At 42.9% G+C, this 18,208-nt stretch overlaps 1 protein-coding gene across 3 annotated transcripts in view; it reads left to right on the plus strand.

Moving 5' to 3' along the window:
• Positions 1–17,394, plus strand: part of IRAK4 (interleukin 1 receptor associated kinase 4) — a 32,165-nt gene extending 14,771 nt beyond the window's left edge. For all 3 annotated transcript variants that reach the window (XM_006126503.3, XM_006126501.4, XM_006126504.3), the window contains 5 exons: positions 1,385–1,494; positions 10,656–10,839; positions 12,359–12,421; positions 15,572–15,730; positions 15,823–17,394. In XM_006126503.3, coding sequence (XP_006126565.1) covers positions 1,385–1,494; positions 10,656–10,839; positions 12,359–12,421; positions 15,572–15,730; positions 15,823–15,855 — 549 coding nt within the window. In that variant the 3' untranslated portion in view covers positions 15,856–17,394. The remainder of the gene's footprint in view (positions 1–1,384; positions 1,495–10,655; positions 10,840–12,358; positions 12,422–15,571; positions 15,731–15,822) is intronic.
• Positions 17,395–18,208: the final 814 nt, after the last annotated feature.

Here is an 18,208-nt window from a genome sequence, read left to right on the forward strand (position 1 = left end):
AGACTAACAAAGTAGATGGTATCGTGTTTATGTGAGCACAACCCACTTCTTCAAATGAATGGAGTAAGGGGTCCAGCGTACAAAAAAATAGCAGGGAAAGAGAGGGGATTGGGTGGGGAAAAGAAGGAAAAAATAGGAAAATATTGTCAATTAGAGTATCTGCTAAATAAGACTAATAGAAAATATAAGTACCCAATGCTTAGCTTTTTATGACATTAAGATGTGGAATATAGCGGTCCATCCAGGTCAGGTCTTTGTTCAAACCTTGATTACAGGTGTCAAACTTGTAAGTGAAACAAAGTTCAAATGAAAAGCCCACTAGATGCCTAATTCTTATTGGCTACGTCTACACTGGCCCCTTTTCTGAAAGGGGCATGCTAATTTTACAGGTCGTAATAGGGAAATCCGCGTGGGATTTAAATATCCCCCGCGACATTTAAATAAAAATGTCCGCTGCTTTTTTCCGGCTTTTAGAAAAGCCGGAAAAGAGCGTCTACACTGGCCCCGATCCTCCGGAAAAAAGCCCTTTTCCGGAGGATCTCTTATTCCTACTTTGAAGTAAGAATAAGAGATCCTCCGGAAAAGGGCTTTTTTCCGGAGGATCGGGGCCAGTGTAGATGCTTTTTTCCGGCTTTTCTAAAAGCCGGAAAAAAGCGGCGGACATTTTTATTTAAATGCCGCGGGGGATATTTAAATCTCCCGCGGATTTCCCTATTACGACCTGTAAAATTAGCATGCCCCTTTCGGAAAAGGGGCCAGTGTAGATGTAGCCATTGTGTCCATTGACTTGGGATCAGGCCTTTGTGCTGCTTTCAAGAGTTGAATACAGCCTTAGGAGGCCTTCATCTGTCTTCTAATATGGTTCAGCCTCTTTTGACTGTATTGGATTATTATGTTCCTCTTTCTGGATAGAAATGTTCCTGGATCAGAAGTCAGGCCAGATCAGCACTATGGGGACTACAGCAGCACAGCCATGGCACCATAGTGTAAATCAGCCTAAAGTGATGGAAGGGTTTTTTCTGTCTCCAGGGAAAAACCACCTGCCTGAGTAGTTAGGTCCACACAATTATTCTTCTATTGAGCTAGCTATGTCTATATGGGGATTAGGTAGGCATAACTGTGGGACTTAGTGGGTTTTTTTCACACCCCTGAGCACTGTAGATACATCAACCTGAACTTTAAGCATAGACCAGACTTCATACTTATCTGTTATCACTATAAGCAAATGTTTTCTGGGTGGAGAACGGAAACTGATGTGGCAAATAAAGAAACATGTACCAGCTAGTCCCTCATAGATTTACCTCCTCTTTTGGGATCCATATTTGTAAATCAAATACATATATTGATGCATTTTCACTTTTCCCCCTCTTTTTTTTTTTTTAAGGATGACACTGCACCAATTCCTTGGAGTACAAGGTGTAACATTGCTCAAGGTACAGCAAATGGCATCAGCTTTTTACATGAAAACAATCATATTCACAGAGATGTTAAAAGGTAAAAGCTGCTAATACTCAGTAATACCCACAAAGTTTCCCACTGAATTCACTTTAGAGAGAGAGGAGAGGAAAATGGATTAGGATATCAGTGATGTAGGTCCTCTTTGCCAAGTTCTTGCAAATACCTGTGTGACAGAATTCTTATCACAATGTTTTCTGTTTTTCTATATCAGGACTGTTTACCTAAGATTTCAAGGCCTGCTTTGCCAGTCATTTTAAAGACAACTTCATTTCTTAGTGATTCACCTCTGAGAATATCAGAACAGCTGTATATCTATACAGAAACATTTTAAGCGAAGTAAATCTTTTCACATTTTCCAAAGTTTTATAGGCTTTGTCTTCACTCCTTGGAAGATAGATTTTGCTGCGAGTCTAGTTAAGACTTGCTAAATTGAACTCAGAGGGCATCCCCAGGACTGCCAGTACTCCTGGTCCTGCAAGGAGTAAGGAAATCCAATAGGAGCATTTACTCCCATTGGCCTTCTGCTGTGGGGACGATGCCAAACTTTGCTTAGAGTAAACTAACTCTAGGTATGTATTTTATGTAGCTGGAGGGGCACACCTTAAGCCAAATTTCTGGGTCTAGTGTAGATCTGGCCATAGTGGCTTTGCAACTTACTCTCACTTTAACAGTCTTTCTGGATTTTGTTTTATGCCTAATGCTTGCACTGTATGAGCATATTCTCTCTCTCTCTCTCACTTATTTGTTGTCTCTTACTAAAGTCTGCTTCATCTTTCCTCCTAAATGAAATCTTAGTGATACTGAATAGACCTACAAAACATCACTTCCAAAAGTTACTCAAGGACAGGTGAGAATTTCCATAGCTCAGAGTTCTAAAACGTTGCTCCTGTCGAGATGGTTTGAGCTGCCACTGTAGAACAGCTGATGTGTAATTATTAGTGTATTCAAAAATCATTTCTTGTCTAACTGCAACTAATGTAATAATTATTGCTGTGGAACACTGCTGCACCATGACAACTTTGATGGGAGATTTTTCTGCTGAAAACGCTCTTCTTTTAAGCATTTCATCTGAATGCCTCCTGTGAGTTACTGATATTTTTAATAAAAAACTACAATCAAGTTTGTATGTCAATGGTGTACAGAGGCCTTAAGCAGAAGGGAGATTTTCTACTTGTTATCCCCAAAGCAATTTCTGCCATATCCAGCTCTTGGAGCTAAATTTTTGCGTAGCATTTTTTTTAAGTAAATCAGTCCAGCTTATTTCAAGAAATAGGAGCAGTCAACCCACATCTCCTGAAGACAAGCATTTTAGTCCTTAATAAGGACCATGACTGGCTGAACTATAGGATAATGTCATGGAGAGAGGTCCTGAAGAACCTGCTATCTTCCACAATGCTTCTGCTGAATTCAGTGTCCTTTGATTCTGCAGTCCTCTTTGGGTGCTGGAAAAGAGGAGTAATTCTTACTCCAGCTCCCAACCCAAAGCCTCCTTGCTGCTTTGATTCTGTGTGTCTCAGAACCACGCCACTGCTCAAGCTCCCAAGTTGGAATTTCTAGGGAACAGAGTCTTTTCTACTTTATCTCTCCTATGGTCTCCTGACTCCTGCAAGAGGGAATTGTTTTTCCATCAGTACCACTTTGTCCTCCGTCTTTGCTTCCCTGCTTGGACTCAGTCTTTTGTCCTTTCCCACAGTGAATAATTGAATGTGAGACTGCTACTGCTGATAACTTTTTCCAAGTAGCAAGAATGCATTGTAAAGAAGGCAATTCTTGTTATAATTTCTATGTTCAAGGGGTTTCTGAATTACTGTGGAGAAATCAAACAAGATTCTGGTCTGTTTTCCCATTGCTGCAGTTTGGGAAAATGGAATAGTAACAGAAGCACTGGGGTGAGGTCTTTGCAGATTGAGGAAGCCATTATTGAACTGTTGTTTTCATTGTCACTCTTAACTCTTGATTGTGTTGCATGCAGGAAGAAAACGGGTTGGTCTTTTGTAGTAGGACGCAATCACAATAGAACAATAACAATAGAATCCTTTCTACTTTGTAAAGCATAACAAATTTTGGTCTCTCTTCTAGGCTTCTTGCCTTCTCAAGCTGAGAAGAAACTATGACTTACTCAAAAATTGTTTTTTTCACATATGGTGTTCTGACTGGTCTAGATACTATGATAATGAATTAGGGATCCTTTTATAGATAGTCTATTTATAAGATTAAGGTAGCTAGTAATCTTTCATAAGTGATGGCTAAACTTTTTGCTTAAAAGGCTCTAAGAGTAAGACTAAGAGGTTAGTGATACTAATGTTTCTAATAAGGCTTTGTCTATGTCTACACTGCAAAGCTTTTCCGAGATACTTGAAATATCCTAGAAAAGCTCTGCCGCATCCAAGGAATCCGTCCACTTTTTCGGAACAGTTTCTGAAAAAGCGTATGCATTTTTTCAGCATCCCTGTATTCCTCATTGTATGATGAATAAGGGATGTTCTGAAAGAGAAGGTTTTTCCAAAATTTGGCCCCATGTAGCCTCTTCTGAAAAAAAAAAACCCGAAAAAGATACGCAAATTGCAGTTAGCAATTTGCGTATCTTTTTCCAACATTTCTTTGCAGTCTAGACATAGCCTTTGTGTACTTCAGATGTTTCCTATTGATCTGTTATGGTTGCAAGTATGCATGTTCATAAAATGGAGAGAGAATGCCTAGGTTCAAAGTTACTTTAATACTGTTGCAGGTTCTAGAAGCCAAAAATATTGACATGTAAAAATAGCAAAATATATAACTATATTCACTAAAAAGTTCAGTTTCCCCTTCCATTGAGCTGTCTAGTTCAGCACAGTTTTTCTTTGAGACCATTAAAGGCATATGTGCATGGAGTGTTGCTGAAGCTGTGTTGGTCCTAAGGTGTTAGCAATACAAGTAGAGTGAGGTAATAAGTTGACATGCCTGCATAACTTCTCTTAACTTGTTATGTTCATGTCTCATGGGGAAAAGAAGCATCCTTGTATCCCTTCCACTTGCTTGGTAATTTTTGGAGGCTTCTGGATATGCACCAAAAGCAGCTCTTTGGTGTTTTGTGTAGGATGAGCTAAACTGGAATTCAGAGAATTTTGTGGAGGATTCTGCCTCAAGAACTTTACTAAAATTAATTAGGCTATACAGTTTTGCTTAAAGAAGGAGTGTTCAAGCTGTGCCTAGAATTTTGGGATGTTAATGTTACAGAATTAAGTAACATTAGTTTTGCTCCCTGTTAGTCTCCAGTTTTGCTCCCTTTTAGTCTCCAGGAGAGCTTGTGAATAGATTATTGTGCTGGCCAGCCAGTTACTGATTATTTAGTGAACTATTTGTTCTTCTTCGAGAGGCATCCCTGGGGGTGCTCTACAGTAGATGCTGAGCATCCCAGCACCTCTTGATGGAGTTTCCTCTAGCAGTGCATTGGGAGCCACACGTGCGTGGAGCACACGGGCCCTCCAGGAGCCATCACACATGTGCGGCCGCCCTCCCCCCTTCAGTTCCTTTCTAGTGTCTCCAGACTCCAGACGGAACTCGGCAGTGCTCTCGTTTCTCTCAGCATAGTTATAGAATTTCTCTTCTAGTTTAGTTAGTTGTTAGTTCTCGTTCACTTGTTCAGTGTTGCTTTAGTGTTAAAAAAAACAAAATGCGGATCGGCTAGCGTGTCACTTCTTAGCCGCGTCATTGGATCTCCCAGTTTCAAATGCTGCGTGCTCTGCAATGAGGTAATACCAGCCTCTGGTGGACTCAACAACTGTGTCAAGTGCCTTGGCAACTCACCTTCCCAAAAAGACTGCCCACACTGCGCTAAGCTCAAAGCGCGGGCACGTAAGTATAGAGAGCTAAGGCTTAAAATGCTGATGGCTGATAAGAGTGGACACCCTTCTTCTGACCCAGGCTCAGGTCACATTACCACAGCAAAAAGGGTTAAATCCCCTGAGGCCGTAAAAAGACAGGCAAGCTCGCTGCCTCAGCGCTCTTCTAAGAGGCACCCTGCTGACAGGCAATCAGATTCTTATAATAAGCACCTCAGCACTTCTGACCACCCAGGTGTCTCAGGCAAACAGCACAGTAAACACAAACAAAATACAGGACTATGTATTTTGTTTCAGCTACACCAGACTAACACGGCTACATTTCTATCAGTAAACACAAAAGCACTAAAACAGCTGCCCCCTCAAAGGCAACAGGCCACATAGTGCCTGCCTCCATCAACGTGGCACCGACCAGGACGCCATTTGCCTCAGCATCACTTCAGCCAAAATCTCAGGACCGCAGCACAGCACCGCCCCTCTTCCCCCCCCCCCATGGTTCAATTCTTCTTCCATTGTCAGGAGCAACTCCTCAGGAGGCTAGCTCTGTTCTCTCTGCATCGCAGTCAGTACACTCTGCAGCAGCACAGCTCCCACATTCTCTCGTCAGGAGCTACAGGGAGATTAAAGATTTAATAATGTCTCCTATGCTCCAATCTCCTATTCTGAGTGACAACCGATATCCTCACTCCCCCTTTTCTGAGTATTCACAATCACGTTTCCCTCTCTCAATGAAAGAGGCAGAGGACGTGGCTATGTTTTCACCACAACTATCTCCATGCTCAGAGGGGTCAGGAATGTAAGTTAACCCTGTGCAGCCAAATTTTTTCCCAATATAAACTGCTCCCTGGACTTTATACCCATGGATGCCTTCACCCATGGTTTGCCCTCCACAGTGGCAAATGTGGAATCAATGCCCGCAGCAGCAACATAGAAAAAAACCATTCAAAACCAAACATTTAGAGAAACCTTGCACTTTTCTGATTAAATCACCCTCTGTACCTACTGACAGAAATGACGGTGAGGATCTATACTCTCCACACTCTTCGGTGGCATCTTATTTCAGCCTAACTCTCTTTCTACCACAGAGGTGGCAATCCTACCCCCATCTGCTAGCAATACAGAGGATATTTCGTCCTTTCAGGACTTTTTAAAAAGAGTTGTCACAGATTTAAGTATCACCATGGAAGAGGTACAAGACTCTCACTATGAGCTCACAAACATCCTCCAGGTGACACTATCTGCTAAAATAGCTCTACCTATCAATTCAGCCGTACTTGAACCGGCAAAAACCTTGTGGCAGACTCCTGCCTCAATACCACCAACATCTAAAAAGGCAGATAGGAAGTATTTTGTTCCCCCTAAGGGCTCTGAATTTCTTTTTTCACGCCCTTCACCAAATTCGCTGGTAGTGGATGCTGCGCAGCAAAGAAATAAACAGCAGAACCGATCCACTCCATCTGAAAAAGACAATACAAGATTGGACTCTTTTGGTAAGAAGCTTTGTTTCTGCTACTCCTTCAGATGAAGGTAGCGAATTACACCGCATTACTCAGTAAATACGACTTTAACAACTATTCAAAATTTAACACATTTATTGAACATATCCTGATAACAAGAAGACACAGTTTAAAACTATGATTTCAGAAGGTCAAACGATATCACATATAGCATTACAACCCGCCCTTGATGCAGCAGATACAGCCATGAGGACAACAGCCACAGCAGTCACCATGAAAAGGGCCTCATGGTTCAATTCTTCTGCTTTTCCCCGTCAAGTCCAACCAGTTGTGGAAGATCTCCCATTTGATGGTGATAAGCTGTCTCAACAAAGACTAATGAACTTCTGCAGTCAATGAAGGACTCAAGGTCTATACTTTGGTCACTTGGCATCGAAACACCTGCAACAACACCAAGACAATTCAGATACCAACCATATCGGAGACAAAGGTACCCACAAGCCATGTACTATTATCAGAGGCAAGACCATCTGCCATACTAACAATGCGGGCAGGGTAGACAACAAAGACAATGTACTCCGAATAAGCAAATTTGAAAGGCCAATCAAGAGACCAAAAGCCACATCACCTACCCTGGAGTCTCAAAATACATCAAACTATTCCATTTTCGTTTGTTCCCGTTAAAACAAACAAACAAAAAACCCTGAAAAACTAGTACCTCTGACAAGTGGGTAATTCAAACTATCCCCCTGCCCTCCCTCCCTTTCCCTCTTCAGAGTCCCCTCTCACAAGGCAATCTTACAACAAGAGGTGATTCACCTCCTCCAGTTAGGGGCTATAGAACTAGTGGCCCCGCATTTCCCCAGAACGGGGTTCTATTCACACTATTTCTCACAGAGCCGTCTAACAGATGTTTTCTTCGTTTTACTGAGATCTCCAACATTATCAATACACGGTCCTACCCATGGGACTTTCTACAGCACCCAGGGTAATTTCCAAAGTGTTGGCAGTCGTCGCTGCCCATCACAGAAGATGTGGAATCACTGTCTGTCCTTATTTAGACAATGGCCTCATCAAAGCAAGGCCTGAACATCAGTACCACCAGCATACCCTCATAGCCCTAAATTATCTGGAGGTCTTAGGACTCCAGGTAAACCACAGCAAATCAATGCTCACACCTACTCAAACCATACAATTCACTGGGGCAGATCTCAATTCCATCACAGCCACAGCCTCTCTGCCTGCTGACAGATTCATCCGTATCAGACAACTGGTACAATCTTTCCAAGAGATGCCCTCAGTACTGGCTCATGACTATCTACAACTATTAGGCCACATGGCATCATGCACCCCAGTGGTCCCCAAAGCATAACTTCTCATGAGATGTTTTCAAGGCTGGCTCCGACTCAAATACAAACCTCAGGTCCATCACATGACCAAATCACTCAGATTACCATGTGCAGTAAAGGCATCCCTATGCTGGTGGAGAAGTTCATCCAACCTGTGCACAGGGGTAACCCTTCAAATCTCAGATCCCACAATAATTATTAACACAGATGCATCCTTCATGGGATGGGGCGCTCATAATAAGGGCCAAACAGCACAAGGCCTACGGTCCTCAGCAGATCGCATCCCTCACATCAATATCCTGGAACTCAGGGCAGTCCACCTGTCATGCCAAAGACTACTTCCCCATACTACGGTGAGTCATATCTATATACGGATAAAACGGCATGCATGTTTTATATAAACGGACAAGGCAGTGCATGCTCACAGGCTTTCTGCAAGGAAGCCATAGCGCTTTGGAACTGGTATCTACCCCGAGACATATGCATAACTGCATGTTACCTCCCAGGCATCTTAAACTCCACAGCAGATGCCCTCAGCAGAGCCTTACCATGGGACCACAAGTGGGAACGCGATTATACAGTCCTCAATAATATACTCAGATGATGGGGCTCACCACTCATAGACCTACTCGCCACCAGAGCAAAAAAAAAAAAAAAAAGCCAAAGCTACTGCTCTAGGGCAGGCATGGGAAAGCACTCACTCAGAGATGCTCTCACCTTAACATGGAAGGCACCCCTGCTTTATGTGTTCACCCATTTCCCCTCTTCAACAGAGTCCTAATAAAGACACAAAGTGGCAAAGCAAAACTCATTCTCATGGCACCCTGTTGGCCTCACCAACCATGGTTTCCCCTCCGGCACAGGATGGCATGGTACCACCCAATACGCTCCCATGCACTCCGAACATCTTATACCAACTGGGAGCCACGTCTCCTCACCTTCAGTTCCAGAGACTCCACCTCAAGGCGTGGCACCTCGATGGTTCACAGGCATAGAATTTCAGTGCTCCGAACAGGTGGAGACATCTTATTACAAAGCAGAGCTCCTGCAATGAGAAAAACATATTAACAAAGGGACCCATTTCACTCACTGGGTGACCTCGCCTAATATACCACTCCCGGCTATTTTAGAATACTTACCACATCTTAGAAGACACCATAGTCTTTGCACACCCGATAACCAAATGACTTCTAAAAGGTCTACAGTCTATATACCCAGACATTGCGGCCCTAGAGAACCATGGGATCTACTTATGCCATTATCAACACTCATAAAGTCGCCATTTGAACCTATGGCTTCATGCTTCCTACGTCATTTAACATTAGAAAAACGGCTTTCTTGGTGGCAATAACTGCAGCTCGTAGAGTGAGTGAGATGGCGGCCCTTATGCCTAACCACCTTTTTACTATCTTTTTGTTTAAAGACAAACTCTGTATGTGACTATACCCAAAATTCTCACTGAAGGTGCGCTCCACTTTCCACCTCAACCAAACGATATACTTACTGTTATTTTTTCTTTTCTGAAACCTCATACTAACGCTGTTGCAGATCAGATGCACACGTTAGATGTCAGAAGGACACTTTCCTTCTATATCAGTACTACCAACGTTTCAGGTTGTCTTCGCAACTCTTCATCTCCATTGCAGATCACAGCAACAGAAATGGAATATCATCACAAAGATGATCACATTGGACTTCTGACTGCATTACTACATACTACTCTCTAAATAACTTACCTCCGCCATTTCCAATCCAAGCAAACTCCATAAGAGCGGCTGACACTTCCATCGCTTAACTAAGGAAAATTCCCGTGGAGGACATATATGCAGTGGCCACGTGGTCCTCAGAAGACACTTATGCAAAGCATTACGCATTCGACACGGGACCTCTCCAGCATACTAGATTAGCAAAAGCTGTGCTACAAACAGCATACTTATCTGATCCGAAGTCCCTACCTCCATACAATGTACTACTTTATAGTCACCTATTGTGGAGCACCCGTAGGGACGCCTCTCGAAGAAGAAGAGGAGGTTACTCACCTTCCAGTAAATGATGTTTTTCGAGATGAGTGTCCCTGGGGGTGCTCCGCTATTCTCCCTTCTTCCCCTCTACTTTGGAAAACTTTAATATCAAGATATCAAACATCCTCGCCGGGTTCTGAATAGAGAAGGAACTGAAGGGAGGGGAGGCCGTGCATGCGCGATGGCATCGGGGAGGCCAGCACGCTCTGTGCACCGCGCATGCGCAGCCCCCAATGCACTGCTAGAGAAAACTCTGTCAAGAGGCACTGGGATGCTCAGCACGTAATGTGGAGCACCCCCAGGGACATTAATCTCGAAGAACATCGGTTACTGGAAGGCAAGTAACCTCCTCTTTTGATAGTTATGGCAGATTCCCACCAGTGGTCACTTTCATATATGTGTTACTTACTAAAGTAAATCATCAACTTCAGTGAGTTTTCCAGATTCCAAATATTGGTTAAAAATGAGTACAGTTCACATACAGATATTTAAATGCTTTTTTTTAAGTGTGATTAAAAACATGTTGAGAACATTATTTTTGTTTTTCAGTGCAAATATCTTACTAAATGAATCATTTATGCCAAAAATTTCTGACTTTGGACTTGCAAGGGCATCTGTGAAATTCACACAAACCATCATGACTGATAGAATTGTGGGAACAGCAGCCTACATGGCACCTGAAGCTCTGCGTGGAGAGATAACACCCAAATCTGATATTTTCAGTTTTGGTGTGGTGAGTAGCCAAGAGAACACTGCTGTACTTACTTCCTCTTTATAAATGATTCATGAAACTGAAAATCCAACATTTGTCACCATTTTTTCTTGCATATACTGTGTTTACTAAAGGAAACCACTTTGTACCTTAACAGTTAATGTATTACAGGGTTGTACCTCCCTGGTCTGACATTCTCAGGACCTGACCGGTCTCGAACCAGGGAATTTGCTGCACCAGGGAAGGTCAACATGGACCCCACTGCTGTCATTGGCTGCCGAGCCCTGCTTTGGTGGCAGCAGATGGGTTGGCATTGACCAAGCAGGAGTTGTGGGAGGGGACACTCTGGGGAAGAGGCAGGGTGGCTGTGGAGTCCTGTGGCCAGGGGCTAGGAGCACAGCCCGGTGGGAACACACTAAGCCCCAATGGCTGGCTATGGAGCTGCACTTCTGGCCCCCAGCCACAGGGCTCTGCAGCCACCCGAGTATTCCCCGTTCCCATTTCTCCCTCCCTCTCACCATCCTTTCTGAGCTTGCAGTGCATTGGAAGCTCTGACAGAGTGAAGGAGGAGTTGCTGAGTGGGGATTGGCCATTCTTCATGAGTGCTCCAGCCCGGGAGAATTCATGGGGATGCCAGGCTGCAGATGTTGCTGGATTATAAAAATCCAGATTACAGAAATTGAACCTGTGTTCTGTTGTGCTGTTTGAAGATATTTGAAAGTGCTAATTAATTAGAGCTGGCATTTGAATCTTACTACTGGTGGCTGCTATTCTGCTGTAAAGTGAGTTTGATGGTGTAACTTAAGTTCCAATTTGCTTAAATACTGTCTTTACAGTCCTTAAGATGAGTTACGTTTATATGTTAAATATCGTTTCCACATGCGCACCTTAGAACAGAGAACTGGTTCTCTTAACTTCTCTGCTTTTAAAACCAACAACCCCAAATTTGACTGTTGTGTGCTGCTAAAGCACAGTAATTTATGCCAATCATGCCTGGCTTGCTCTTAAATCAGCATAAGCAGCGTATTGGTGTTCCTTGCTCTACCCGAGGGTATTCAGGAGAGTGGTGAATCCAATTCTGGAGAGATTATTCCTCATCACAAGAGTTGCTTTCTGACTAGCAGCTTGTGAGATGAAAAGACAAGGAAGAAATGTTTAAGTACCTGAAAAACACCAATCACCTGCTGAGGAGAAATGAGGTTATGAATAGGAAAATAAACACCACCCTGTGGGGTCAGGGAAGAACTGCAGGGAATGTCCATACCGCACACAAAGTGAAAAAGGAAATAGGGTGACAAACCAACTTCTACCATCAGAAGGCGTGAGGTGAGAAAAGCCAAGGAGTTCACCTGCTCTTCTAAAAATGAGGAAAATGAGGGAAGCAAGAATCAGCTAGTTATGTCCAGAAATGCTCTCTGCTTTGCAAGCTGAGATCCTAGGGACTTGCACTTGAAATTGTTATAAGTACAAGCCAAAGATCTTGTTCCTTTGTTTCAAATGATTTATGTGTTAACTATTTCTGGATGCTTTTTTTTTATAGGTTTTACTGGAAATAATAACGGGGCTTTCACCAATAGATGAAAACCGCGAGCCACAATTACTGGTACTGACCTTTTTTTTTGTTTCATATAAAACTTTAAGTTCCTGTTTAGGGATGTCCCAGCTTTGACATCAAGCAGGTACAGATAGTGCATCCCGGTGCTGTGTCAAAGTCTGTATCAGGAGTAATGCAGGAACCCTTTCTTGAACTAGTGGGAAAGAGTCTAATCAAAACCAAGAAAAACACATTGCCAGTTTTGAGGAAGCTACCCTATCTTACCTCTCTGGGCCATGGGTATCACATGGCATCAACATCTGGAAAAAGGGCCTCAGGGAATCCATAAAAGTAAATCTTAACAAAAGAAAGGTATCATTCACACTGCATCATGCATCCATCATTTCCTAAGGTAAATTTAGTTATATTGTGGCTGCTGTCATTGTAAAGAGCAGAATTGGGGAACTCAGTAAGGGATTGTTGCTCCTTAACTTGTTAAAAGTTCGCAGCTTGTATTTCACTGCCAGATAGATGCTTTAAAGGGGAGTGAACAGAAGAGGGCAATTTTTGAGTGATACATCCCTTGTCATCCAGTTACAGTTTCTGGCAGGGAGAGATGTAGAGATACCTGATGTTGCTGCTTTGATGATCCTGGCTAATAGGTCCATAAATGGCTAGCCAAAACAAACTCATGTAATTCTTTTCTGCACTCAGTTATTCTTTTGGCCATCATAACATCACCTGACAGTTTCCACAAGTTGACTGTATTGTGTGAAGAAGCGCTTCCTTATGTTTGTTTTAAACCCGCTGCCTGTTAATTTTCGTTGGGTTACTCTTGGTTCTTGTGTTATTTACGCCTTCCTGTAATATTTCCTTGTTCACTTTCACTACCCCTTTCATGACTTTATAAACCTCTGTCATAACCCCCCCCCCCTTAGTTCTTGCTTTTCCAAACTGAACATTCTTTGTGTTTTTAATCTGTCCTCATATGGAAACTCTTTCATACCCCCTAATAATTTCTGTTGCCCTTCTTTATACCTCTTCCAACTTAGATACATCTTTTTTAAAAAAAATAGGGTGACTAGAACAGTATTCAAGGTGTGGGCATACCATGGATTTATATAGTGACATTGTGATATCTTCAATCTTCTTATCTATCCTGTTCATAATGGTTCTTAATATCTTGTTAGTTTTTTTACTGATGCTGCACATTGAGCAGATGTTTCAGAGAAATAACCATGATGATGCCAAGATCTCTTTCTTCCTTGAGTGATAGCAGATAATTTAGGCCCCATCATTTTGTATATTAGTTGGAATTATGTTTTTCAGTGTGCATTACAGGCAGTCCCCGACTTACGCGGATCCGACTTACGTCGGATCCGCACTTACGAACGGAGCTTTCTCGCCCCGGAAGTCGGGGCGAGAAAGCCCCGTTCGTAAGCTGCTCTGGTGCCCCTGGTCTGCTGGAGACCGTCTCCAGCAGACCAGGGGCACCGGGCGGGTTCCCGCGCTTCTGAGGCTTTGCCAGAGCAAAGCCTCAGAAGCGCGGGAACCGCTGCTGCTGCCCCTTGAGACCCGGTGCCTGTGGTCTGCTGGGGACGGTCCCCAGCAGACCACAGGCACCCGGACTGAAGCCGCAGCCGCGGGGGGTCCCGCGCCTCTGAGGCTTTGCCAGAGCAAAGCCTCAGAGGCGCGGGGAACCGCCGCTGCTGCCGCTCCAGTCCGGGTGCCTGTGGTCTGCTGGGGGCCGTCCCCAGCAGACCACAGGCACCCAGACTGAAGCCGCAGCCGTGGCGGGGTCCCTCGCCTCTGAGGCTTTGCCAGAGCAAAGCCTCAGAGGCGCGGCACCCCGCTGCCGCTGCGGCTCTGCTCCCCGTGTCCCTGGTCTGCTGGGGGGGGGGGCGCAGCTAGTGTGCTTCCCCCCCCCCCCCAGCAGACCAGGCTTTTGTTTTGGACTCTGGGGCAGAGCAGCTGGGGCGCTGCCGATTGGTCCTGCAGCGCCCGTGGGCACTACTGGACCAACCCGGCAGCACCCCAGCTGCTCTGCCCCAGGTCCTGATTCAGCCGCTGCTGGTCAGTTTCAGCAGCGGCTGAATCAGGACGTCTGGGGCAGAGCAGATGGGGTGCTGCTGGGTTGGTCCAGTAGCACCCCAGCTGCTCTGCCCCAGGCGTCCCCAAGTCAGCTTCTGCTGAAACTGACCAGCGCTGACTACAGGAAGCCCGAGGCAGAGTTGCTCTGCCCCGGGCTTCCTGGAATCAGCTGCTGATCAGTTTCAGCAGCAGCTGACTTGGGGACGCCTGGGGTTCTTAAGTTGATTCTGTATGTAAGTCAGAACTGGCGGTCAGTTTCAGCAGTGTCTGAATCTGGACGCCAGTTCCGACTTACATACAGATTCAACTTAAGAACAAACCTACAGTCCCTATCTTGTACGTAACCCGGGGACTGCCTGTATTTTGTGCTTATCAGCTTTGAATTTCATCTGCCATTTTGTTGTCCAGTCAGCTAGTTTTGAGATCCCTTTGTAATTCTTCACAGAAGAGGCCTGATGACTTAGTGTTTATCAATTTGTTCCAGTACCTCTTTTATTTACACCTCAATCTGGCACAGTTCCTCAGATTTGCCCCCTAAAAAGAATGGCTTGGCCACGGGCATCTCCCTCACATCTTCTGCAGTGAAAACTAATGCAAAGAATTAATTTAGCTTCTTTACACTGATCTTGTCTTCTTTGAATACTCCTTTAGCACCTTGATTGTCCAATGACCCCACTGATTGTTTGACAGGCTTCTTGCTTCTGGTGTACTTTAAAAAATTACTGTAAATTTTTGTGTCTTTTTTTGTTGTTGCTCTTCAGATTATTTTTTGGCTGCCTACTTAAACTTTTACACTTGACTTGCCAGAGATTATGCTCCTTTCTTCTGTCCTCATTAGGAGTTGGCTTCCAATTTTTAAAGGAAGCCTTTTTGCCTCCCGATTGCCTTTCTTATTCTGAGACTTAGCCATAGTGGCCTTTTTTTGTTCCTCTACATGTATATTCACCTGCTCGTGCACATATTTAAATCTTATCTCTTTCACTAACAGATGTCGATCCAATAAACAATATCATCTCACCCATTTTCTCAGTCAGTAAAATGTAAAGTACTTACATGTTTAAACCTTGCTGCTCCTTTTAAAAATGTTGTTCTATTCAGAAGTTTTAACACTACCATATCCTCTTACAGTTAAGTATCAAAGACGAAATTGAAGATGAGGAAAAGACAATTGAAGATTATGTTGATGAAAAAATGAGTGATTGGGATGCCATTTCCATTGAAAAAATGTATTCAGTTGCTAGTCAGTGTCTGAGTGAAAAAAAGAACAGGAGACCAGACATTAAGATGGTACATGGATTTTCACTTCAAGGTTTGTGTAACCCATATGTTTTGCATGGTGGTGGTAATGTAACTAATTCATACCTATTCTGTTTTTGCAGGTCCAGCAGCATCTACAAGAGATAAGGGCCTGATACCTGTTTCTGACCAGTTCCGTGCCATGCCAGCATTCCAGGCTTTTGTGGCATATATGTACAATCTTTTGTTGGAGTTTCCTCACTGTACCTTCTTCCCTTGACAACTCAGGCAAGGAACTTTCTCCAAGACTTTATGCATTAGTCATTTGAAGATGATGTCTGATTAAAACAATGGGTGTCTTAGCCCCTGTAAGTCAGAATGTCTCACTTCCAGAAGACTTTCCTTGGTTGCCTTAGAGAGCAAGAATGCTGAGATTCTTATGGCAATATATTGTGCTTCTGCCACACCATCTCCACTTTGTTTTCTTAATATAGTTCCTGACTAGAATCCAGGCTTCTGCAGCAATCTGGGTAACATAGAGCTGTTACAAAGAGACAATGGTAAATAAATTGATGCCTGGTAAACTGTTTCTAAGCAGGAAGACTAGCCCTTTTCAGTTTCTACTGTAAGCAAAAACTTCAACCCCTCAACAGAAGCATTAAAAGTCTCTCTGGGCACTGCTAGAGAACACCTTCCTAAGAAATATTTGCTTTCCCATATCCCCTGGAGCTTGTGTGCACCTGTACTACCCTCTAAAATATGAAATAACATCTCAAGCATTTTTGCTTTAGTGGGTAGAGAAAGACAGACTATCCCTTCTTGCCAACAATGCAGTAGAATAATTTGATTTATCTGTCAAATGTGCATTTGTAGTCAGCTGTTCTATAGCATTAATGGATCACTCATTTGTACGGGGGCAGCCAAGGATTTTTACAGGTTTCTAGCACAAGATTTTTTTTTCCAGCCCTGTTGTGCTGCTTAGTGCTCACCTGCAGCTCTATTTTCTATCCATACTGCAATTATAACAGTATGCTCTTTCACTCCATTATTGCAAATGATGGGTGATTTCTACTGTTCCATTTCATCAGCTGAGTGGAGTCTGTATCTCCTCAGTACACATGGCTGAGTTCTTATTGTCCAATGCAAAATATTCCTTATAAGTTAAAGTACTTTCTTTCAAAAGAAAGTACTAGGCTGTTTCTTTGTAATGAAACAGATGTAAACATAACTAGAGGGTCTTTAGCAGAGTGTTAGAACCACTGGGTGGGAGCTGATGACAGTCAAATTAGGCACAGTTGTATGGTTTTGTTTTTTAACAGCATAAGTAGCCATTGGGACAAACTACCATTGGAAAATAGTGGAGTCTCCATCTCTTGTCTTCAAATCCATTCCATTCTGAATAGTACACTTTAAGCAACCCACTTTTGAACATTTGGCTATGAACATTCTGGGCTTGGAACTACTTCCTACTCTCTGCCAGAGGAGCAATAGGCAAGGCCCCCCTCTCCTTTGGGGCAGTGGGAATGCTGTTGTGTGTGTCACATGCCGATGTGGTTCAAGAAATGAGTATAATCAACCATGGTTTTCTATCTACAGAGATGAAGTGTGCTGAAAATGGAATAGATTGGTTAAAAATTAGATGTGATTAAAAGGATTTAAGTATACTTACTGTTAATAATGACAATGGCCTGGACCACTTAGGCCAGAAGATGATCCCAACTAAAACACCTAAATGGTTTTATTGAATTTAGCAAATGAAAAGGGTTTGACTCCATAACTTTTTTCTAGACTAATGCAAATTAATTGGACAGAAACTTAATACTCACTCAGAATTACTTGTGTTGCCATTTTCAGTCACTATTTTACTCTTTTGTAGTTCAGCCATAGATATTCCTATGAGCCTGTCTATAGATTTAAACCATCAAACTGGGAATATAGTTTTTACCTACATACATTTATGCTTTTTTTAAACAGGAAAAAATATTTTCATATATTTTTCCAAATTAACTCAACTCTTCATTTTAAAAAATGGACTTCAACTTAGTCTATAAAAGTCATGCAATACAGTTAATAGCAGTGGGTTATGTCAAAACAAAATCAAGTAATCTTAATTCTGTAAACTAATTATGGAATTAGAATCAACTCAACATTCAAGGGACAGATTGCTCCATCAAAGTTACTAAGTATGTACATGCAGAGAGGGGAATAAAGACTTCAAAATAAATTTTAAATGTGGCTTCTTTTGCTTCCTAACTTTAAGTATTTAAATCAATGCATCATACATACATTACCTTTCTGTAAACAGAATACTTCGTCCTTGGTCATGCAGACTGAAAGTACTAACAAATGTGTTGGTGGTTACTTATTTTTTTTTAAGTGTCATGTACGTTAAATGGCTGCCTTGGTAGTTTTCCAAATACTTTCCTTAACATGCATAAATTCCGTGCTTACCTTTTGAACAGACACAGTAAACAACATTTTTATTTTTACAGATTAATTGTACAACTTAAGAAAAACACTCTTCACCTA

Source organism: Pelodiscus sinensis, chromosome 1, assembly GCF_049634645.1.
Source record: "Pelodiscus sinensis isolate JC-2024 chromosome 1, ASM4963464v1, whole genome shotgun sequence".
NCBI lineage: Eukaryota > Metazoa > Chordata > Testudines > Trionychidae > Pelodiscus > Pelodiscus sinensis.